Genomic DNA, 20,363 nt, shown 5'->3' with positions numbered 1-20,363 from the left:
AGATTGCTGACCGAAGAAGCAGGTTATAAAACTTTATATTTCGCTCTTTATAAGGTGGACAGGGGGGATACTTATATGCTTTTAAAAGACTGTATAAGACCTGTAATGTGATATATCGAACTATATATGCTGTTTTGGCCTGTCAGTGTCCCTTTAAGGTGAAATCGGGCTGAGTCCTTAAGGGGTTAAAGCTCGAGTTATTTGGCGACGCTGGTAGCGGTGATCCCATAGCAGTGCATGGGGTCGCTGCAGCAGTCGTGAGAAATCCAACACGGCTGGATTTCTTGTGACTGCCGCCGCGATCTCATTCATTTCTGTGGGATCACCGCTACTCTGCGTTCCTGGCCGCGACCAGTGTAGCCCTAGCCTAATATAGGCCAAGGTCAAGTGCAATAAAGTTGCAGATGGACAACTTTCCTGGTAAAACGTTGCTCCTTAGCTATTGCTGCAGACCTGCTAGACCAAAATATGAATGTTTTCTAATATCTGTTTCAGGAATGTTCTAGTTAGGTGGCCAGTATAATAATGCGGTAGATTACTATTCTGCTGTATCGCTAGGATTTAGCTCCATAAGAACTTTCTACAGTCTTGAAATTGCATACCAATTGCATTCATGTGTTCTCTGGCCATACAGATAGATGGAAAATCTGCACAAAAAATGTTTTTAAGTTTACCCTCTATTTTGCTTTAACCCTTACGATACCCGAGGTTTTTTCCGTTTTTGCCTTTCATTTTTCTTCCCTATCTTCCTTGAGCCATAACTTTATTTCTCCATTCACATATCCATATGAGGGCTTATTTTTTGCGTGACAAAAAACGCAATTCCTCCAGTTTTACGGGTTTTCTTCCTAAGGCCTTCCCTTTTGTAGCAAAACTGACCTGTGCCCTTCAATTCTCTGGGTCAGATCACAACGATACCCCATATGTATATATTTTTTAGAAAAAAATGTTATTTGTAACATAACCATATTCTGACCCCCATAAATATTTATTTATTTATTTTTTAAATATAGTTCTATCTATTGAGCTGTGTGGGGGCTCTTTTTCATCACATTTTATAAATTTTTTGGGGTAAGAAAAAATTGCAAATTGACCATTTTGAAGCTTTTTTCCGTTACGCCATTGACTGTATTGGAATTTTTTTTTTATATTTTAATAGTACAGGCATTTTCGGATGTGGTGATGCCCATTATGTTTATTTTTTTGTATTTCTTTTTTTTATTCTACGGAAAGGGGGGTGATTTTAATTTGTATTTTTTTTTTTTTTTTATATATATATATTTTTTTACAGGGTTTTTTTTTAAAACTTTTTTTTAAAGGTATTGTAGCTCATGTTTTATCCATGATGAGGAAATTTGCATATTCCATCCAGATTATCAATGGAGCTTCAGTAATTCATCCGAGTTTATATGCGTTTTCCTTCCTTCCTGCAATTTTGGTGCAGTCCCATAGACTATAATGGGCGCATCTGGAAGGAAATGTGCACAAAACTCTGACATGCTGCCGATTTCAAACACTGATGGAAATGATACGCCCATGTAGCTGTATTCACTAATATTAGCAGCGGATTTGGTACATAAAATATGTTGTGCAGTATACAGATTCTGTATTCTTCAAAGTTCTTGACTCTGCGAATTGGGACAGTCTTCAGATTGTTTGTGGCAATATGGTTTTGTGTGATATGGCTGCTCGTCACCCCTCACCCACGTCATGTCTGCTATGGGTGGACTCGCCTTTACATCTCACTTGTCATTTAAAGGGGGTTGTCTTACTTCAGCAAATGGCATTTATTATGTAAAGGGAGTTAATACAAGCCACTTACTTATGTATTGTGATTGTCCATGTTGCCTCCTTTGCTGATTGGATTAATTTTTTCATGACATTATACACTGCTTGTTTCCATGGTTATGACCACCCTGGAGTCCATAAGTGGTGGTCATACTTGCAAACTAGGGATCGACCGATATTGATTTCTTAGGGCCGATACCGATAATTTGTGAATTTTCAGGCCGATAGCCGATAATTTATACCGATATTCTGGGAATTTTCATTTTTGAGAAAAAATAAATTTCCTACACAAATCTGCTGAAAATTAATATGTTTATTGTTAACGTGTATTTTTATTTATTTTTGTAAATCTTTTTCATTTATACTTAATATTTTTGTGTTTTTTGTTTTACTAACTTTTATCCCCCTTAGGGACTAGAACCCTTGTCCTATTCACCCTGATAGATCTCTATCAGGGTGAATAGGATCTCACACTGTCCCTGCTGCTCTGTGCTTTGTGCACACAGCAGCATGGAGCTTATCATGGCAGCCAGGGCTTCAGTAGCGTCCTGGCTGCCATGGTAACTGATCAGAGCCCCAGGATTACACAGCTGGAGCTCCGATCGGAGGAGCAGGGTAGAGGGGATCCTGTGGCCACTGCCACCAATGAGTAATACTGGGTGGAAGGCTTGGGTGGGGGGGGCGCACCAATGTTTTTACTATTGGGATGGGGGTGGGGGGCGCACTGCGCCACCAATGATTAATACGGGGGGGCTTGGGGGGGGCGCACTGCGCCACCAATGAAGAGAAGTCTCTCATTCATATACAGGAGGCGGGAGCTGGCTGCAGAATCACATAGCCGGCTCCCGACCTCTATGAGCGTTAGCTGCGATCCGCGGCACCTAAGGGGTTAACTACAGCGGATCGCAGCTACCGTTCATAGAGGTCGGGAGCCGGCTATGTGATTCTGCAGCCAGCTCCCGCCTCCTGTATATGAATTAATGAAAGACTCATCTTCATTGGTGGCGCAGCGGCCACAGCCCCTCCCCTCCTCTTGTCTTCTCTCCTGTCATTGGCGGCAGCAGCACAGGGGGAGGGAGATACTGCTTCCTTCTCCCCTGTGCTGCTGAGGGAACACGGAGAGCGCTGAGAGCAGCGCGTTCTGTGTTCCCAATACGTTATCGGTATATCGGCAAAATAGATGCCGATACCGATAACGTTCAAAATCCTGAATATCGGCCGATATCGGTAAAACCGATAATCTGTCGATCCCTATTGCAAACTATAGGAAAAAGGGCCGGCCTCTCTGCTGGCTTGGACCTCAGGCGTGCACACAGGTTGGCACTCTTTCCTGTAGTGTGCACGCACGACCACCACTGATGGATTACAGGGTGGTCATAACCATGGAAACAAGCAGTGTATATTGTGATGGAAAAATGAATGAAGCCAAGTCACATTACATTAGTAAGTGCCTTTTATTAACCGCTTTACGTCCGCCCATAGGATATAAACGTCCTATGGGTGGACGTGTATTTCTGAACGGACGTTCCAGAACGTCTTTTCAGAAATAGCAGCTGCACTCTAATCGTGCAGCTGCTGATCGGGTTGCCCGCTGTCAGTGACAGCAGGGCAACCCTAAGACAAGGCAGGGACAGTGCCCAGGTGTCCCTGCCTTCTAGATCGCTGCAGACACAGCGCTCACCGAGCGCTGTGTCTGCAGAGAAGGAAGCGCTGTGCGCTTCCTGTTGCGGCCCGGTGGTCATGTGACCGCCGGGACCGGAGTGTGCAGGAGCTGTGTGAGGTCTCTGAGACCTCGATCATCCCTGCTCTGAGGCTGTACAGCGCTGGATTGCTGCTGTACAGCCTCTCTAGGGGTGTATTTGTCCTGTAACTGGGGCTACTATGTCAGCCCCAGTTACAGGAGAAATCAACTGTGAAAAAAAAAGTGAAGCAAATGTCCCCCAGAGGTCTTGCATGACCTTATGGGGGAGGAAAAGTGTAAAATAAAAAAAATAAAAATAAAAGGTTAAAAAAAAAAAAAAAAAGTTTCACATGTAAAAAAAAAAAAGTCCCCAAGTAAGGAATGAAAAAAGTAAAAAATAGAAAAAATTAAAAAAAAGTATACATATTAGGTATTGCCGTGTCCGTAAAAACCAGCTCTATGAAAATATCACATGACCTAACCCCTCGGGTGAACACCGTAAAAAAAAAAAAAAAAAAAAAAAATGTCAAAATAAACAATTTTTGTCACCTTGCATCACAAAAGGTGCAACACAAAGTGATCAAAAACGCTTATGTCCGACAAAATAGTACCAATAAAACCGTCACCTCATCCCGCAAAAAATGAGCCCCTACATAAGAAAATCTCTCAAAAAATAAAAAAACTATAGCTCTTAGAACATGGAGACACTAAAACATCATCATTTTTTTGGTTTCAAAAATGCTATTATTGTGTTAAAGTGAAACAAATAAAAAAAAGTATACATATTAGGTATTGCCGCGTCTGTAAAAACCAGCTCTATAAAAATATTACATGAGCTAACCCCTCGGGTGAACGCTGTAAAAATAAATAAATAGAAACTGTGCTAAAACAACCAATTTTTTGGTCACCTTGCCCCATAAAGTGTTATAATGAATGATCAAAAAATCATATGTACCCAAAAATAGTACTAATAAAACTGGCACCTTATCCCCTAGTTTCCAAAATGGGGTCACTTCTTGGGAGTTTCTACTGTAAGGGTGCATCAGGGGGCTTCAAATGGGACATGGCATCTAAAAACCATGTGGAGTTCCTTTTCTTCTGTGCCCTGCCGTGTGCCCATACAGCAGTTTATGACCACATGTGGGGTGTTTCTGTAAACCGCAGAATCTGGGTAATAAATATTGAGTTTTGTTTGGCTGTTAACCATCGATGTGTTAAAGAAAAAAATTGATTAAAATGGAAAATCTGCCAAAAAAGTGAAATTTAAAAATTTGATCACCATTTTCCTTTAATTCTTGTGGAACGCCTAAAGGGCTAACAAAGTTTGTAAAATCGGTTTTGAATACCTTGAGGGGTGTAGTTTCTACAATGGGGTCATTTATGGGGGTATCCACTATGTAGTCCCCACAAAGTGACTTCAGACCTGAACTGGTCCTTAAAAAGTGGGTTTTGGCAATTTTCTTAAAAATTTGAAGAATTGCTTCTAAACTTCTAAGCCTTCTAACGTCCTAAAAAAAAAAAATGACATTTCCAAAATGATGCCAACATAAAGTAGACATATGGGGAATGTTAAATAATAAATATTTTATGAGGTATCACTTTCTGTTTTAAGAGCAGAGAAATTGAAATTTAGAAAATTGCGAATTTTTAAAATTTTTGGGTAAATTTGGGATTTTTTCATAAATAAAGGTGAAATATTTTGACTCAAATTTATGACTATCATGAAGTACAATGTGTCACGAGAAAACAATCTCTGAATGACTTGGATAAATAAAGGTGTTCCAAAGTTATTACCACATAAAGTGAGATATGTCAGTTTTGCAAAATTTGGCCTGGTCAGGAAGGGGGCAAATGGCCCAGATGGCAGGTGGTTAACTTTCTCTACATGATAAATGCTATTTGCTGAAGTGAGACAACCCCTTTAAGGGTGAATGCAAATGTATGATGAGATGTTACCTGCTGCCAGCTTCTCCACTCCTGTATAGTGAGATGTTTGTGGCATCTGATGCTAGTGGTTCTGCCATAGACTTGCGTCTTTGGATGGGTTGATTTTTGTAGTCCACATTGCCTAAAACGTGCTTGGCGTCCACCAATTTTTGTTTTTTGTAATGATATAGCAAAAATGTATTTGGCAGGTGTCCATTATACATTTACACATGATTCTTCTGGGAGTCTTCAATGGTTCTTAAAATAGTTTGCACTGAACAGATTTCCCTCGAGAATGTACATACCGTGCAGACTGCTTCTCCGTAAGTTGTGGTCTCCCATCAGACCCACTTAAAAGTAAAAGCTCCCGGTAGCTTTCCCCATTGGAGGAATTTGGAGGGTGAACCCTCCAGACATTTTCAGCAAGTGTACATTAATAATAATTTATTATTATTATTATTATTATTATTATTATAATATGTGGCTTGCACTTGGGATTGTATTTTATCTGGGTGTTCATGTAGTTTTCATTGCTTTTCTGCAATGAACCCACAGCAAAATCCGCATGTGGTACTGCAAAGCGTGAAATCCGCAATGAAAATGTGAACATCTACGTTCCATTTTGGAAAGCTCATCTACTTGGGGTACTATTACACTTGCGGCAGAGTATTCCGGCAGGAAGTTTCGTCGTGTTTTTTTTTATTTTTTATATAAATGCAAATAACTCTGGGGAGGCTTTCAGAAAAAAATTGGGAATGCCTGCCTCTAAAGGATTTTTTTTAAACATAGTATATTAGAAAACTTTTAGGATTTTTTATTTTATTTCAGCACTACCATACCATTGTAAACAAAATACAAAATATTCATTCTCTAGCCGTATTTATGTAGATTTAAACATTCTGAATGGAACAGTAGAGCAGCTCTGCAGCACATGGAAGAGTTTGACTGCAAGGTAATCCTCATTATAGTAGTAGTTGGAGGACTGGAATGATTCTTGGCTTGGAATAAGGGGTCATATACACAAACATGTGTCTGGCCAGACCCGGTCTGCACGGGAACCAACAGTAGGGCTGCTGTATGGGGACACAAGACCCATCCACTTGAATGGGATCCGAGAGCCTCAGCGCAAAAAAGTAGTGCATTTTGATAAAATTGTTCCTTTTAATTTTGCTTGGTATAAGAAATTTGGTTATATTTTATTTAATAAATCACCATTTCCAGATCAAGTTTGAGCATGAAAACGGATTTCAGCAGTTCTTCCCATGCTTCATTTCATACCTTTTTATGAAGTTTATTATAGTTTTAGTGGTTTTTGAAAGTGCTCACCATATATAAATAACTGCATTTTGTCCGAAAAATGATTTGGCTTAATTGTGTTGCTTTGGTCTGTAATAATTAAAGGGTTCTGGTGTAAGTAGCTCTTATACACCGTCAAGACGTTAGGAAACTTACTCATATAGCTAGCCTTCTTCCAATGCACAGGAGGGCCCATGTAAACAGCAGCAGGCATGGTAATGGGTTTGGTGACCTGTGGTGCTTTCACCGCTCTTGTTTGCAACTTTTAATTTTATGCCAGTTTTGAGCTATTTATTACACACTCCCTTTTAAAGCTGCATCAGGGTAGAGTCGTATCGGCATCAGTGGCTTGATCATATGTAATGGAGCAGAACAACAGAAATAATGGCAATGTGATCAAAGCCTTGGGGCTCATTCACAGGACCATATGGTAACTGTTCCTGTGCTGCGGACCGCAAATAGCGTTCTGCATTGTACAGGCACTGGCCGTGTGCACTCCATGCTGCGGACCCTTTGACTGGAATGGGTCCGTGATCCGCAAAAGATAGGATGTCTTGTCTTTTGCAGTGCGGAGGCACAGACCTGAAAGCCCACAGAAGTGCTTTGCAGTGTTTCCGTGGTCTTCAGATCAGTGTCTCCGCTCCGCAAAAGACAGGACATGTCCTGTCCTTTGCCGTATCTTGCGGATCGCTGACCCATTCAAGTCAGTGGGTCCACATCCGTAGCACGGAGTTCACACAGCTGGTGCGTGTGTATTGTAGACCTGCTGTTTGCGGCCTGTAATATGGACACCACGGCCATATGGTCATGTGACTGAGACAGATACATTAAATGTGGGACGTTCACTATAGTGAAGCCCAGCAATTCCTTTAAATGTTATGGACACTTTTTTTTTTTTTAATTTGTGCATTTCACTCATTTTGGGATAAAATCATCTCCTCAATTGGTCTTTATTAATCAATTTTCAGCAGATTTCTCTGTACAGCCATCAGTTTCTGTTTACGCTGAGTCCCATCGGACTTGGTCTGTGGCCCTCATCTCTGAACTCCTGACAGCTCATAAACACTCATTATAGCTAAACTCTTCTCAAACTGATAAGCATATGGCTTAAATGGTTTCTGTCACCAAATTCAACCCTATTAAACTAGCTGACCTTAGCGATGTGCTAATGTCAGCTAAACCTAACTAGCTTATTCTACTTTTATCTATGCCCCCATTACGCCATAAATCTAACTTGTATAATATGCTAGTTACCCTCTAGGTGCAGGAGGGGGTGTTGTTCCTGCTCCTAGAGGCTCCGTTCTCCCACCTCTGGCCACGCCCTTCTACAATAGATTGACAGGGCCAGGCAGCCTTCACCTCCAATTGCCGGCCCTTTGCGCTGGGGAAATCTCGCGCCGTTCAGTATTCGGCGCAGTGCGGCAGCTAGCGAGCGCTCTTCAGTCACGGCGCCCGTTCTGAATACAGAACGGGCGGAGATTTCCCCACCGCACAGGGCTGGCAGTTGGAGGTGAAGGCTGCCTGGCCCTGTCAATCTAGTGTAGCAGGGCGTGGCCAGAGGTGGGAGAACGGAGCCTCTAGGAGCAGGAACAACGCCCCCCCTGAACCTAGAGGCTAATTAGCATATTATAAAAGTTAGATTTCTGGAGTAGGCTAGTTAGGCTCAGCTGACATTAGCACATCACTAAGGTCAGCTAGTTTAATAGGGTTTAATTCTGGTGACAGAAGCCCTTTAAGTGAGTGTTTGAGCTGTAAGGAGTCCAGAGATGAACCGTCGGAGCTGCTGTCTGACCGGGCCGGTGTAGACGGAAAGCAATAGTATACAAAGACACATACATATGTAATGCTTTTTCCTCACAGCGACTCAAAGCGCAGGGATGTTTGTGGTGACTCCTTGGCTGCCGTATAGGCGCTTGAACACGGCGCACACCTGGCTCCGTTTCATAGGAAGCCAATTTGCCTATGTATATATTTTTGGAGTGTGGGAAGAAACCGGAGTGCCCGGAGGAAAGCCACGCAAGCATGGGAAGAACATACAAACTCCAGCGCTGCAAGGCACCACTGTATCTGCATATGGACAGGGACGGACCGCTGTAGACACAGAGAGAAGCCTTTTTCTGGTACAATTTACATATAGAAGTAGTCTACCTAAATGTTGCATTACTTAGGCCATATGAACATCCGCAGCCTAATACACTGCCAGCTAAGTCGATAAGAAAATGAGTATTCCCAGAGAATCCGTTTAAAGGGATTGACAGTTTGTAAATTATTTGACAATTACCTGTAATCTATTTTGTATGTGACAGGAGAAGACCCCGGATGGATTCTCCTCTGCACTTGTGTTGTAATGTTATTACACATTTCACATTAAAATTGCCTTTTTCCCCCCCATAATCTGCAGTGTATTTTGCGATCGATTTCATGATGTTTTTGCAGTAGAATCCATGTATGTAATCTAGTGTACATACTAGATGGGTATTTCATTCTACGCCTCTTCTGATATCTCGATTTAGAGAGGAAAAGGATTGACACGTGTATTATGCTTTAGAAGTCTTCCATGCAGCGTTGCCGTAACTGTCCTTTTCTTTCTTTTTGGTCTTAGTGGGTGTGATCAGGTGTCCGGTTTGCAGACAAGAATGCAGACAAATCGATCTAGTGGATAATTACTTTGTGAAAGACATATCTGAATCGCCAAATGGCACCGATGAGAAGTCTGAGCAGGTATGGCTGCCTACAATCCCATCATTGTGTGTAACCTTTCATGTCTCGTGTAGTTACCCAGCATCGGAGTAGAGTAGTTAGTGCTCTTGGATTGACCGGAACATGGATATACAGCAGTTTGACAAATACTTTAAGCCGATTGTTGGGTTTTTAGAATTAAATAAAACTCAGGCAGCCTCTGTAATTATAGTAAGATAAAAGAATCCATACTCGCCCCTCTTCTGCCCGTCGCTTCCAGCGCTGTGATCTGGTCCTCGCTACAGTGGGCACATACGTGCACCGAGATAACTGCTTCAGCCAATCGCTGGTGTGAGCAGTACATGGGACGTCACCAGTGATTGGCTGCAGCCGTGACCTGTGTTATGGCACCAACAGTGGGGAGGATCAGAGCTCAGTGCTGGTAGAAGCAGGGGAAGAAAGGGGCGAGTTTTTTGATTCTTTTATTTTACGGTATTTACATGCTGTTTGCGCTATATAGGCAATTAAAGGGGTTGGCTCACTTCAGCAAGTAGCATTTATCATGTAAAGTTAATACAAGACACTAATGTATTGTGATTGTCCATATTGCTTCCTTTGCTTTTCTTCCCCCCCACATTATACTCTTCTAGTTTCCATGGTTACGGTTGCCATTCATTTTTCCTTTACATTATACACGGCTTGTTTCATTGGTTACGACCACCCTGCAATCTAGCAGCGGTGGCTGTGCTTGCACACTATAGGAAAAAGCACTGGCCTCTCTGGTGGCTGGGACCTCAGGAGTGCGCATAGGCTGACGCTTTTTCCTATAGTGTGCAAGCATGGCCACCACTGCTGGATTGCAGGGTGGTCATAACCATGGAAACGAGCAGTGTATAATGTGATGGAAAAATGAATCAAGCCATCAAAGGAAGCAATATGGACGATCCTAATACATTCATTAGTGCCTTGTATTAACTTTCCCTACATGATAAATGCCATTAGCTGAAGTGACACAACCCCTTTAAAGAAGGCAGTAGTTGTAGTAAACCACCTCTGTCTTTGCTTCAGGATGTCCACTTATCACTGTCAGCAGGCGCCTGACCTGCTCCTGCTTAAATTGAAGTATTTACATAACTTGTACATGGTTGTTAACATGTTAAAGTGAATATCCACATTTACAACCAAGGCTTAATTTTTATTAAACCTTAACCTCTTAGTAACTGCCAGAATGCCTTTTTACGGTCCTAGTCTAAATGCTGCAGGGGAGAGCAGGAGCTCAGCTCTTACAACAGCCGGGCTCCTACTGTAATGAATCGGCAAAAGCGCTGATTCCAGCCGTTTAACTCTTAGATGCTGCAGTCAGTAGCAACCACAGCATCTATCCAGTTTCAGACGGAGTGGGCTTCTTCTGTCAGGCATTGGTTCTGTGGGGTACTGAGGACTTCATAGGACAACTTAGGGACCTAATGAAGGCACCCAGGCCTGCTCTCAGTGTATGCCAGATGCACAGCCTAATAGTACCTGTTGGTATCATACTGACAGTATAAAACAGTGTACTAAATAGGTAGTACAGTGTATTATGGAAGTAATCACATGTCAAAGTCCCCTTGTGGGACTAACAAGTGGTAGAAATAGTAGTTTTAATAAATAAAAAAAATCTCCAAGTAAAAACAGACACCTTTTTCCATTGAAAAGTAGCAAAGATAAGATCCCCTTCACATATTTGGTGTCCGTAACGATCCGCGCTATACAGTTATGTAATTTATCCCTTTTGAACGCCTTAAAAAAGAACCCCTCAAAAAAAGAAATGCAGTTTTTTTTACTGGCATTATACCCCAAAACAATGCCAGTAAAAGCTACAAGTGGTCATCAAAAATAAAGCTCCATAGAAAGAAATATAAAGTTCTAGGTTTTGGGATGTGGCAGTGCAAAAACTTTTTTTATTTTTATTTGTGTAAAATGTGTATTTAGTATCACTGTAATTGTGCTGAATAAGTGTCAAGTTACTATGTTATTTATGTCACAAAGTGAACGGCTCAAAATGTGCAACTTAAAGGGTTTCTATCACTTGGTATCACATATTTAGCTGTCAGACACTAGCGATCCGCTAGTGTCTGCTCTAACAAACCATCCTAATATGATAGGTTTTGGGGCAGCCGTTTCGCTAAAATAAGAACTTATATAGATATGCTAATATAGATATGCTAATGAGGCTCTAGTTGCTATGGGGGCGTCATTAGCACCTAGAGGCTCCGTCTACCTTCATAAACTGCCGCCGCCCAGCGCGTCCCTCCAGCCCGCCCATCTCCCGCTGAATGCGATCCTCCCCGTGCGCGTCTCTGGCGCAATGTCTGACCGCTTCCCTGCACAGACATCTCCACTGTGGAGATGTCTGAGCAGGGAAGCGGTCAGACATTCACTGCGCATGCGCCAAACAGACGCGCACGGGGACGATCGCATTCAGCAGGAGATGGGCGGGCTGGAGGGACGCGCTGGGCGGTGGCAGTTTATGAAGGTAGACGGAGCCTCTAGGTGCTAATGACGCCCCCATAGCACCTAGAGGCTCATTAGCATATAGATATAAGTTCTTATTTTAGCGAAACGGCTGCCCCAAAACCTATCATATTAGGATGGTTTGTTAGAGCAGACACTAGCGGATCGCTAGTGTCTGACAGCTAAATATGTGATACCAAGTGATAGAAACCCTTTAAGAACTCAGCGGTATTGTGGGTTATTTTTTTTTTTCTTTCGTTCAGTCGATACAAACAAGCTAATGTCTGAATGAACCTGTAAGAATTGGGGTAACCGCTGAAGTCATCTCCTTGTCACTAGGAAAGCATTTTCATCTTTCCGGTTGGTAGGCCTGGTCATGAGCGCAGTAATTCACCTCAGTGCTAGTGAGGCATGACTCTAAAGACAGCGCTTGCCATTTCTCTGCAGGTATTTGTCATGGACCATAGACCAAAATAATTTAGCCATTGGTTTGGACTTCATAGTAATCAATCACTAATGAATGTTATAAAGAATCTTTTTGCATAAGAGGTTAACCCCATACTGTTAAATACATTATATATTTCTTCTTGGGGTCCTAACTACTGCCTGCATCATAATGAGCGTATTGTGTCTGGTAAAATGACAGATCCTGTTTTAGACCGTTCGGCCGAGTTGGTCTCCAGTATGTGCAGGATCCGTCACCTCCGTTATGTTCGTTCATAACAATAGAAATCAATGGCACTGAAGTGAATGCTGCCTTGGGGTACTTTCACACTAGCCTCGATGGATTCCGGCAGGCAGATCCGTTGCCGGAATTGTCTGCCGGATCTCGAAATCCGTGTGCGAACGGATAGCATTTGTTTCCGGATGTGGATTCGTCTGACAAATGCATCCGGAAAAACTGATCCGGTATTTTTTTTTTTTTTTTCACATTTTAAAGGTCTGTGCATGCGCAGACCGGGAAACCGGATCCGGTTTTCCGGAACACTTGGTGCCGATTCTGGCATTCCGGCAAGTGTTCCGGAATCTTGGCTGTAGAAAATACCGTAAGAGGGACTGAACTGAAGACAATCCTGATGCCCCCCCCGGTATTTATTCCCTATGTCCGAACTTAATACCGTAAAACTTTAACGCAAATGTGAAAGTACCCTTAAATCTTACATGGCACACACATCTGATGGTCCCATAGCAATAAAAAGGCTGAGGGCATCTCTGGGGCATTTTTATTTTTATTTTATTTTTTTTACATTTTATTTCTTGTATTAGGATAAAAATAATTTTTCAGCTCTATACATATGCGCCCTGTAATTGCCGCATATTTATATCCCATATTTTCTCTTTTGTGATCTTCGTTCTTTTATTCATCTAGGTTTGTACAAGTTGTGAAGACAACTCGAGTGCTGTTGGGTTATGTGAGGAGTGTGGGGAATGGCTTTGTAAGACATGCATAGAAGCACATCAAAGGGTTAAATTCACTAAGGACCACATTATCACAAAGAAAGAAGATGTCTCTTCGGGTGAGATTGTTAATTGTCATATTTGAAATAAATGTAATATCTAGCTTGAGATGATTGTGCTAAAAGTTCAGAACTTTTGGAAATATTTTGTGATTCGATTTCTCATCATTTAAGTTCTCTGTTTGCTTTCAGCAGATGTTGTTAAATAGGGTATTCCCATGTCCGACATTGGCGGCATATTGCTGGGATATGCCACCAATGTCGGATAGGTACAGGTCCCACCTCTGCATATCTCCAGAGCCCCACCCCCGCACAAGCATGGCCACCCTCTGTTCACCAGTCTTGGAGTTCTGAAAATAGCTGGTCAGCCAATCCCATAGAAATAAAGGGGTTTTGCCAGCTGTTGGCTATGGTGTATGGCCATCCTAAATGATTGGTGGGAGACATGCCATGCTTTCAGGGCTCTCTGTATCTTACAGCACCCTGATGGGTAATTCAAAAGCACATTCAGTTAAAGGGGTTGTCTGGGTTCAGAGCAGAACCTGGACATAACCCCTTCACTCATTTAGCATGTCTGAGAGGAGCATTTCTTGCTCTGGTACTCCCCCTTGCCTTGCGCTGCACCACGCAGGGCAAGGTCTGCTTTCTTTACTACAGGTGATCTACTGGGCTTCACATGAGTATGCTAGGTGGAGACTTCTGAGTTTCACCAGCAGGAAAAATGCACTTTAATACATATGCAAATGAGGGCTCACAAGTGCCCAGGGGCGGCGTTCAGTGTGTAGGTGCCCAGGCTGCTCTGCCTTCTTTTTACATTACTCCTCCCCAGCCTCTTCCTTGGCCTTGCAGCCCCTTGCGTCATCCACAGGACCGGCCGATATCCCACGCGTGCGCAGTGCACCGCCGTGATGCCAATTGTGGGCACGGCATCGCTACATGTAGTGCGCATGCGCCGGCCTCCAGTCCTCCTGTTTGCTTCTGGTCCGCCCTCTAGTCACTGGTTTCATGCCTGTGATGGCGCATGCCCGTTCTGTAGCAATGCCGTGCCCACAATTGGCATCACAGTGCGCATGCCCGTTCTGGCGGTGCACTGCGCACGCACGGTATATCGGCCGGTCCTGTGGATGACGCAAGGGACTTGCAGGGCGGGCCAAGAAGGAGGCTGGGGAGGAGTAATGTAAAAAGAAGGCAGAGCAGCCTGGGCACCTACACACAGAACGCCGCCCCGGGCACTTGCGAGCCCTCATTTGCATATGGATTAAAGTGCGTTTTTCCTGCTGGTGAAACTCAGAAGAAAATTATTAAGGTACCATTTGAATCATGGATAGGTGTGCTAGAGAGCCATGTAAGTGGTGTATAACATAATATTTTGGTGACAGACTCCCTTTAATGTTTTTGCATATTTTTGTTTTGCCTGTATGATGAGTTACAATTTCTCTAAAACTTTTCTATGGAAATGTTGCTTTTCTCTAGATTCGGTGGGAGCTTCAGGGCAGCGTCACGTTTTCTGTCCCGTCCATAAACAGGAGCAGCTGAAACTGTTCTGTGAAACTTGTGACAGACTAACTTGTCGTGACTGCCAGCTTCTTGAGCATAAGGAACACAGGTATCTACAGCCAGCAGGTTTACTAAAGCTACCCCCAGTACCGGTGCTTACGGGTTTAAATGGGTTTTCCGAGAGATTTTTTTACAGATGGTCTATCTTCAGGAAAGGTCATCGGTATCTGATCAGCACGAGTCTGACTCCCGGACCCTCACTGATCAACTGTTTAAGAAGGCATTGGCCCTCACAGTAACACCGCAGCCTTCTTGTTATCGCAGCTCAGCACCATTCACTTCAATGGGGCTGAGTTGTGCCTAGGCCACGTGACTGATAAATGTGTCATCACATGGCCAAGGGTAGTGTTGGTGAACCTATGGCATGGATGCCAGAGGTGGCACTCAGAGCCCTCTCTGTGAGCACCAGCACCCTGGAAAAAGTCTATGGTGTACCAATATACCTTAGACTTTTCCTGCTATTCATCAGCGCAGGACTGATCAGCGGAGGACCCAAGTGTCAGACCTCGACCGGTCAGATACTGATGACCTATCCAGAGGCTAGGTTATTAATAGCAAAACTCTCGGAAAACCCTTATAAATTTGATGTTATTAACAATTAATAGTAATCATCTTAAATTGTATAAATGATATGATATAAATGATGAGTAGTAAACGTATGAATTCGGTCTCCTTTTCACTCCCTGGTGAAGAGCCTTTAACACTGCCTGATGTTTGGGAAGATTAGCGCTAATAAGCATTTGTACGAGCGCTCATTAGTGATAATCTGCCAGTGTAAAGGTGCCATTGATTACCTGATGATCGAGCGAAATGCTCGTTCATCAGGTAATGGGATTGTTGGTGCAGACAACTAAATCGTCATTTCTCAGCAGATTGTGCCGTCCAAATACGCTCTGCTGCCGGCAAACAATGGTCCTGTATGGGGACCAGCGATGGCATTAGCGATCACTGCTCCCCATGTAAATGCAGTGGTCTCCTTCACTGACGAGCAGGCGGTTGTCGGGAAGGAACAAAACAATACCGCTTAGCTAAGTACAGGGTTTATGATTTTTATTTTCTGCAGAATTTTTACATTTCTATACTTGATCATTGGGGGGAGGGAATGGGGGTGCATTTTGCCTCAGCTGCTGTTACTGCATTCACAGAGATGCTTTACAGCAGCTGCAGGGACCATACACCAAATACTGTGCAGGGGACTTGTTAACTAATGTTATTTGAAATCTTGATTTCAACAATAGGTCATTTTCTGATTACACTTTATAGATGTAAATGGACAGCTTTTATTATTGTTTTGGGAAATTTAATACGGAATTGTCGGAATTCTGATCTTTAAAGAATAACTGTCATATTTTCATCAAAAAAATCAATTTTAGCATATGTTCCTGCTGCAGCAGCATTATGCATATAGCAATTTTTAGTTTCTTCACTTACCACTGTTTTCCTTGAGTTTTCCCCCTGAGTTACGGCTGTTTTGACTCCTACATTATGAGGATCTTCTCAAGATGGCTCCTCTGCCAGTTCTCTGAGGCCAAAACTGCATTCCCTCAGGTCACATACAAACTTGCTGTAGCCAGCAGCTTCCTGCCAGCCAATCAGATTGGATTACTGAGAGACACGCCTTCTCACTCTGATGCCTAATGCAGGCATGCAGTGTGAAGGACCGCCCCTCCGTCTTCCTGTCTTAGCCGGAGACAGACAAGCCATAGCAACAGTCTTTTATTTAAGGGAGCAGTGGAAAGGGACAGAGGACATTAATGAAACCTGTTATTATAAGGTAATTGCAGATGTTTTGACAATCATTGACAGACTAACTCTGGTATACATGCCTAGCTCAAAAAAAAAACTTGAAAATAAAAAAAATATGACAGTTACCCTTTAATGGCAATGTGTCATCAAAAAAATGACCTGTTTAAAGGGGTTTTCCAGGAATTTAATATTAATGGTGTAACCTCAGGCAAGGGTCTGAAACCCCTACGCTCATGCCTGACTGGCCCTGTCAGTCAAAGTGGAGAGGGCACTGCAGTTGTAGAGCAAGGAGCAACAAGTCAGCCAGTTTCATTAGGTACAAATCTGGTGACAAATGCCCTTTAAAATGATGTAGGTGTATGTATTATTTGAGTTATTACAACTTTTGTACACCTTGGATAAAATGTAGTGGAACCTCTGGGTGTAGGGCCCTTTCCGATCTGATGTTAAATTCTGGACATCCCCTTTAAGTCAAGTTTTTATGTTAACACTGAACTTTTGGTGATTTTTTTTTTTTCTTCTTCTTCTAATTTTCAATTTTTCTTTTTTTTTTAAATCCTAAAATTCTGCAGTGTTTGCGCTGGTCATTAGAACTAATATGGTGAGACTTCCTGTTCTGTACAGATCACTTTTCAGCAGTTTCATGATCACAGACAGGGTTACACCTCTATATAGCTAACACAGGATTCACCATTCAAAATAGGTGATGGACACAGCTTAGGCTACTTTCACATTAGCGTTTTTCTTTTCCGGCATAGAGTTCCGTCACAGGGGCTCTATACCGGAAAAGAACTGATGAGGTATATCCCCATGCATTCTGAATGGAGAGCAATCAGGATGTCTTCAGTTCAGTCCTTTTGACTGATCAGGCAAAAGAAAAAACCGCAGCATGCTACGGTTTTATCTCCGGCGACAAAAACTGAAGACTTGCCTGAATGCTGGATCCGGCATTTTTTTCCATAGGAATGTATTAGTGCCGGATCCGGCATTCAAAATACCGGAATGCCGGATCCGTCCTTCCGGCCTGCGCATGCGCAGACAGGTAAAAATGTGAAAAAAGATACAAGACGGATCCGTCTGTCCGCATGACAAGCGGAGAGACGGATCCGTCCTTGCAATGCATTTGTGAGACGGATCCGCATCCGGATCCGTCTCTCAAATGCTTTCAATCAGCGGATCCGGCGGGCAGTTCCGACGACTGAACTGCCCGCCGGATCACACTGCCGCAAGTGTGAAAGTAGCCCCTTCCCTGCACAATGACCTTTGCACAGAACATGTCTAGAGAATTCTCCTGTAAAAATCAATACTCTCCAATCAGTTGTTCCTATGGTCCATGTGGCTGCTGTAAAGCATGCCCCTAAACGCAGCTAGGGCCGGGTTCACATGTGTGCTATGAGCTCCTTCAGTCTGTTCCGGCGGAGGAATAGATTTCTGGAGTACCAGCCGGATTCCACCGTGCACTGCTGGATCCCCATTCAATGTGATGGGATCTGGTTGCTTTCCAGCATATATGCCAGCTTTCGGACGGACCAAAAAATGGTTTGTATTTATATTTTTTATTTTTTTTGTCCGGCTGAAAGCCGACATGTACGCTAGATTCAGTGTCTGAGTTCACAAACTCAGATGTGAACCCAGCCTAAAAGTTCAGGCAAGATTACAACCTCCCGTAATCATGTTCAGAAACAGAGTAAAATAATCTACAACCAGAAAATAAAACAGAATAGAAGAAAAGAGTATATTTCTCTATCTGGTTATAATTGATGTGAAAATTATAGGCGACACATTCTCCATAAAGAAAACCTGTCACCTCGAAATGCAGTGTAATCTGCAGGCAGCATGTTAGAGCAGGAGAGGCTGAGTGGATTACTCTATAGTTTTATGTGTAAAAATAAAAAAAATTCTGTAAGACCTGTACTTTATACGTTTATCTGCCCTTCCCCTGGACTTAAGACTCCCCCGCGTACAGATATGACTGACGGCCATCTAGGTATACACACTTACACAGAGAATGCTATCAGTCACCGATAACACTTCCCCCAACTGAAGTATAAATTACAAGTTTTACAGAATTTTCACAAAACTATCTGTCTGCTCAGCTCCTCCTGCTCTATAACATGTGGTCTGCAGATTGCACTGCATTTTTTGGTGACAGGTCATCTTTAAAGACCCTTTTTTTCCTAGTTGCTACCCATTGTGCAATGTATTGTCAGTTCAGCAGATTATCTAATGCTATCAGTCAGGAAATCAGTTAAATCAGCAGGTTTTCTCTTATCAGCTATGTACATAAAATCTTATCTGTTCACATGGCACAGACTGGACAAGTCACCAAGACATAAGATAGACTCCTATCTGCTGCTACAGCCTGCTTTTTAAAAAAGTGGACAAGTGATTTATAAACTGCTTATCGGGTTGCGTTTTATCCTACCCCTATCCCAGAGACGACAATATTTTTCCCAGTTTTTTTTAGGAATCTGTTGTAGCACAAGCTGTAAGAATGAGTTATAGCATAATAATGGGTAATCGATTTACTAGTGTGTCGTACTTTGCACAGTCTAACAATACGAATCACAGTCTTAATATTAGACGGATGTACTATTCTGGCGCATGTTCCTTTTATAAATTTGGAGTTTTATAAATTTGGAGTATTGTAAATCCGGTGCCAGATTTACACTAGGGTTCTGTTCATGGGCCAAAAATTCCTCAGCAGGACGACAATAGATCTGGGCGAGTGGTCCTGGCCCCCGGAGGTGTTCGAGGCGATCTGTCTATCTTGGGGTCGCCCGGACGTGGACTTGATGGCCTCAAGACTCAATCGAAAACTTCCCACCTTCCTCTTCCGAGCAAGAGATCCGGAAGCTTGCGGCGTGGACGCCCTGATCTCCCCTTGGCAGGGGTTCTCCCTCCTTTACGTGTTTCCCCCCCTTCCCAGGGTTCTACGGAAGATCAGGATGGAGAGCATCCCGGATTGGCCCTGTCGCGCGTGGTACGTCGACCTCGTTCTCCTTCTAGGAGATGTCCCTTGGTCACTGCCACTCAGAGACTACCTTCTTTCGCAGGGTACGGCCTTCCATTAGCATTTAAGGTCTCTTCGTTCGACGGCATGGCTATTGAAACCACCAATTCTGACGCGAAGAGGGTTTTCAGCGGATGTCATCCGCACTATGATTCAGGCCAGGAAGCCTGCATCGTCCAGAATCTATTACAGGACCTGGAGGTCCTTCCTAGGATTCTGTGAAAGCCGGAACATTCCCCCACTTCGTTTTTCTCTCCCCGCAGTCCTGTCCTTTCTACAATCAGGGTTGGACCTTGGTCTAGCCCATAGTTATTTGAAGGATCAGGTGTCGGCGCTTTCTATGCTTTTCCAGCGCCCTCTGGCCCCACTGGGGCCTGTAAAAACCTTCCTTCAGGGAGTGGCACATACAGTTCCTTTGTACTGTCCTCCTTTACCGCCTTGGGATCTGAATTTAGTCCTCTCAGCGCTCCAGGCTTCTCCCTTTGAGCCCTTGCGGGAGATTTCGCTCAGACTCCTGTCCTAGAAGGTAGTTTTTCTTGTAGCTATCACATCCATCAGACTGGTATCAGAGTTGGCAGAGCTCTTGCAGAGAACCCTTCCTGGTACTTCATAAGGATAAAGCCGTTCTCCGGCCCGTTCCTTCCTTTCTCCCGAAGGTGGTCATTGACTTCCATATCAACGAATAAATTGTCCTTCCCTCAGGGTGTCCCCCTCCTGCACACCCTAA

At 43.3% G+C, this 20,363-nt stretch overlaps 1 protein-coding gene across 2 annotated transcripts in view; it reads left to right on the top strand.

The window, feature by feature from the left end:
- The window catches only part of TRIM33 (tripartite motif containing 33), a 116,341-nt gene that overhangs the window by 44,085 nt on the left and 51,893 nt on the right, over positions 1-20,363 (top strand). For both annotated transcript variants that reach the window (XM_040423922.1, XM_040423921.1), the window contains exons 2-4: positions 9,294-9,412; positions 13,233-13,380; positions 14,794-14,926. In XM_040423922.1, the coding sequence (XP_040279856.1) occupies positions 9,294-9,412; positions 13,233-13,380; positions 14,794-14,926 (400 nt within the window). The remainder of the gene's footprint in view (positions 1-9,293; positions 9,413-13,232; positions 13,381-14,793; positions 14,927-20,363) is intronic.

This window comes from Bufo bufo, chromosome 3, assembly GCF_905171765.1.
Source record: "Bufo bufo chromosome 3, aBufBuf1.1, whole genome shotgun sequence".
In the NCBI taxonomy this organism is placed as follows: domain Eukaryota; kingdom Metazoa; phylum Chordata; class Amphibia; order Anura; family Bufonidae; genus Bufo; species Bufo bufo.
Note: the sequence above shows the minus strand (reverse complement) of the source record. Positions and strands in the feature narration are given on the sequence as shown.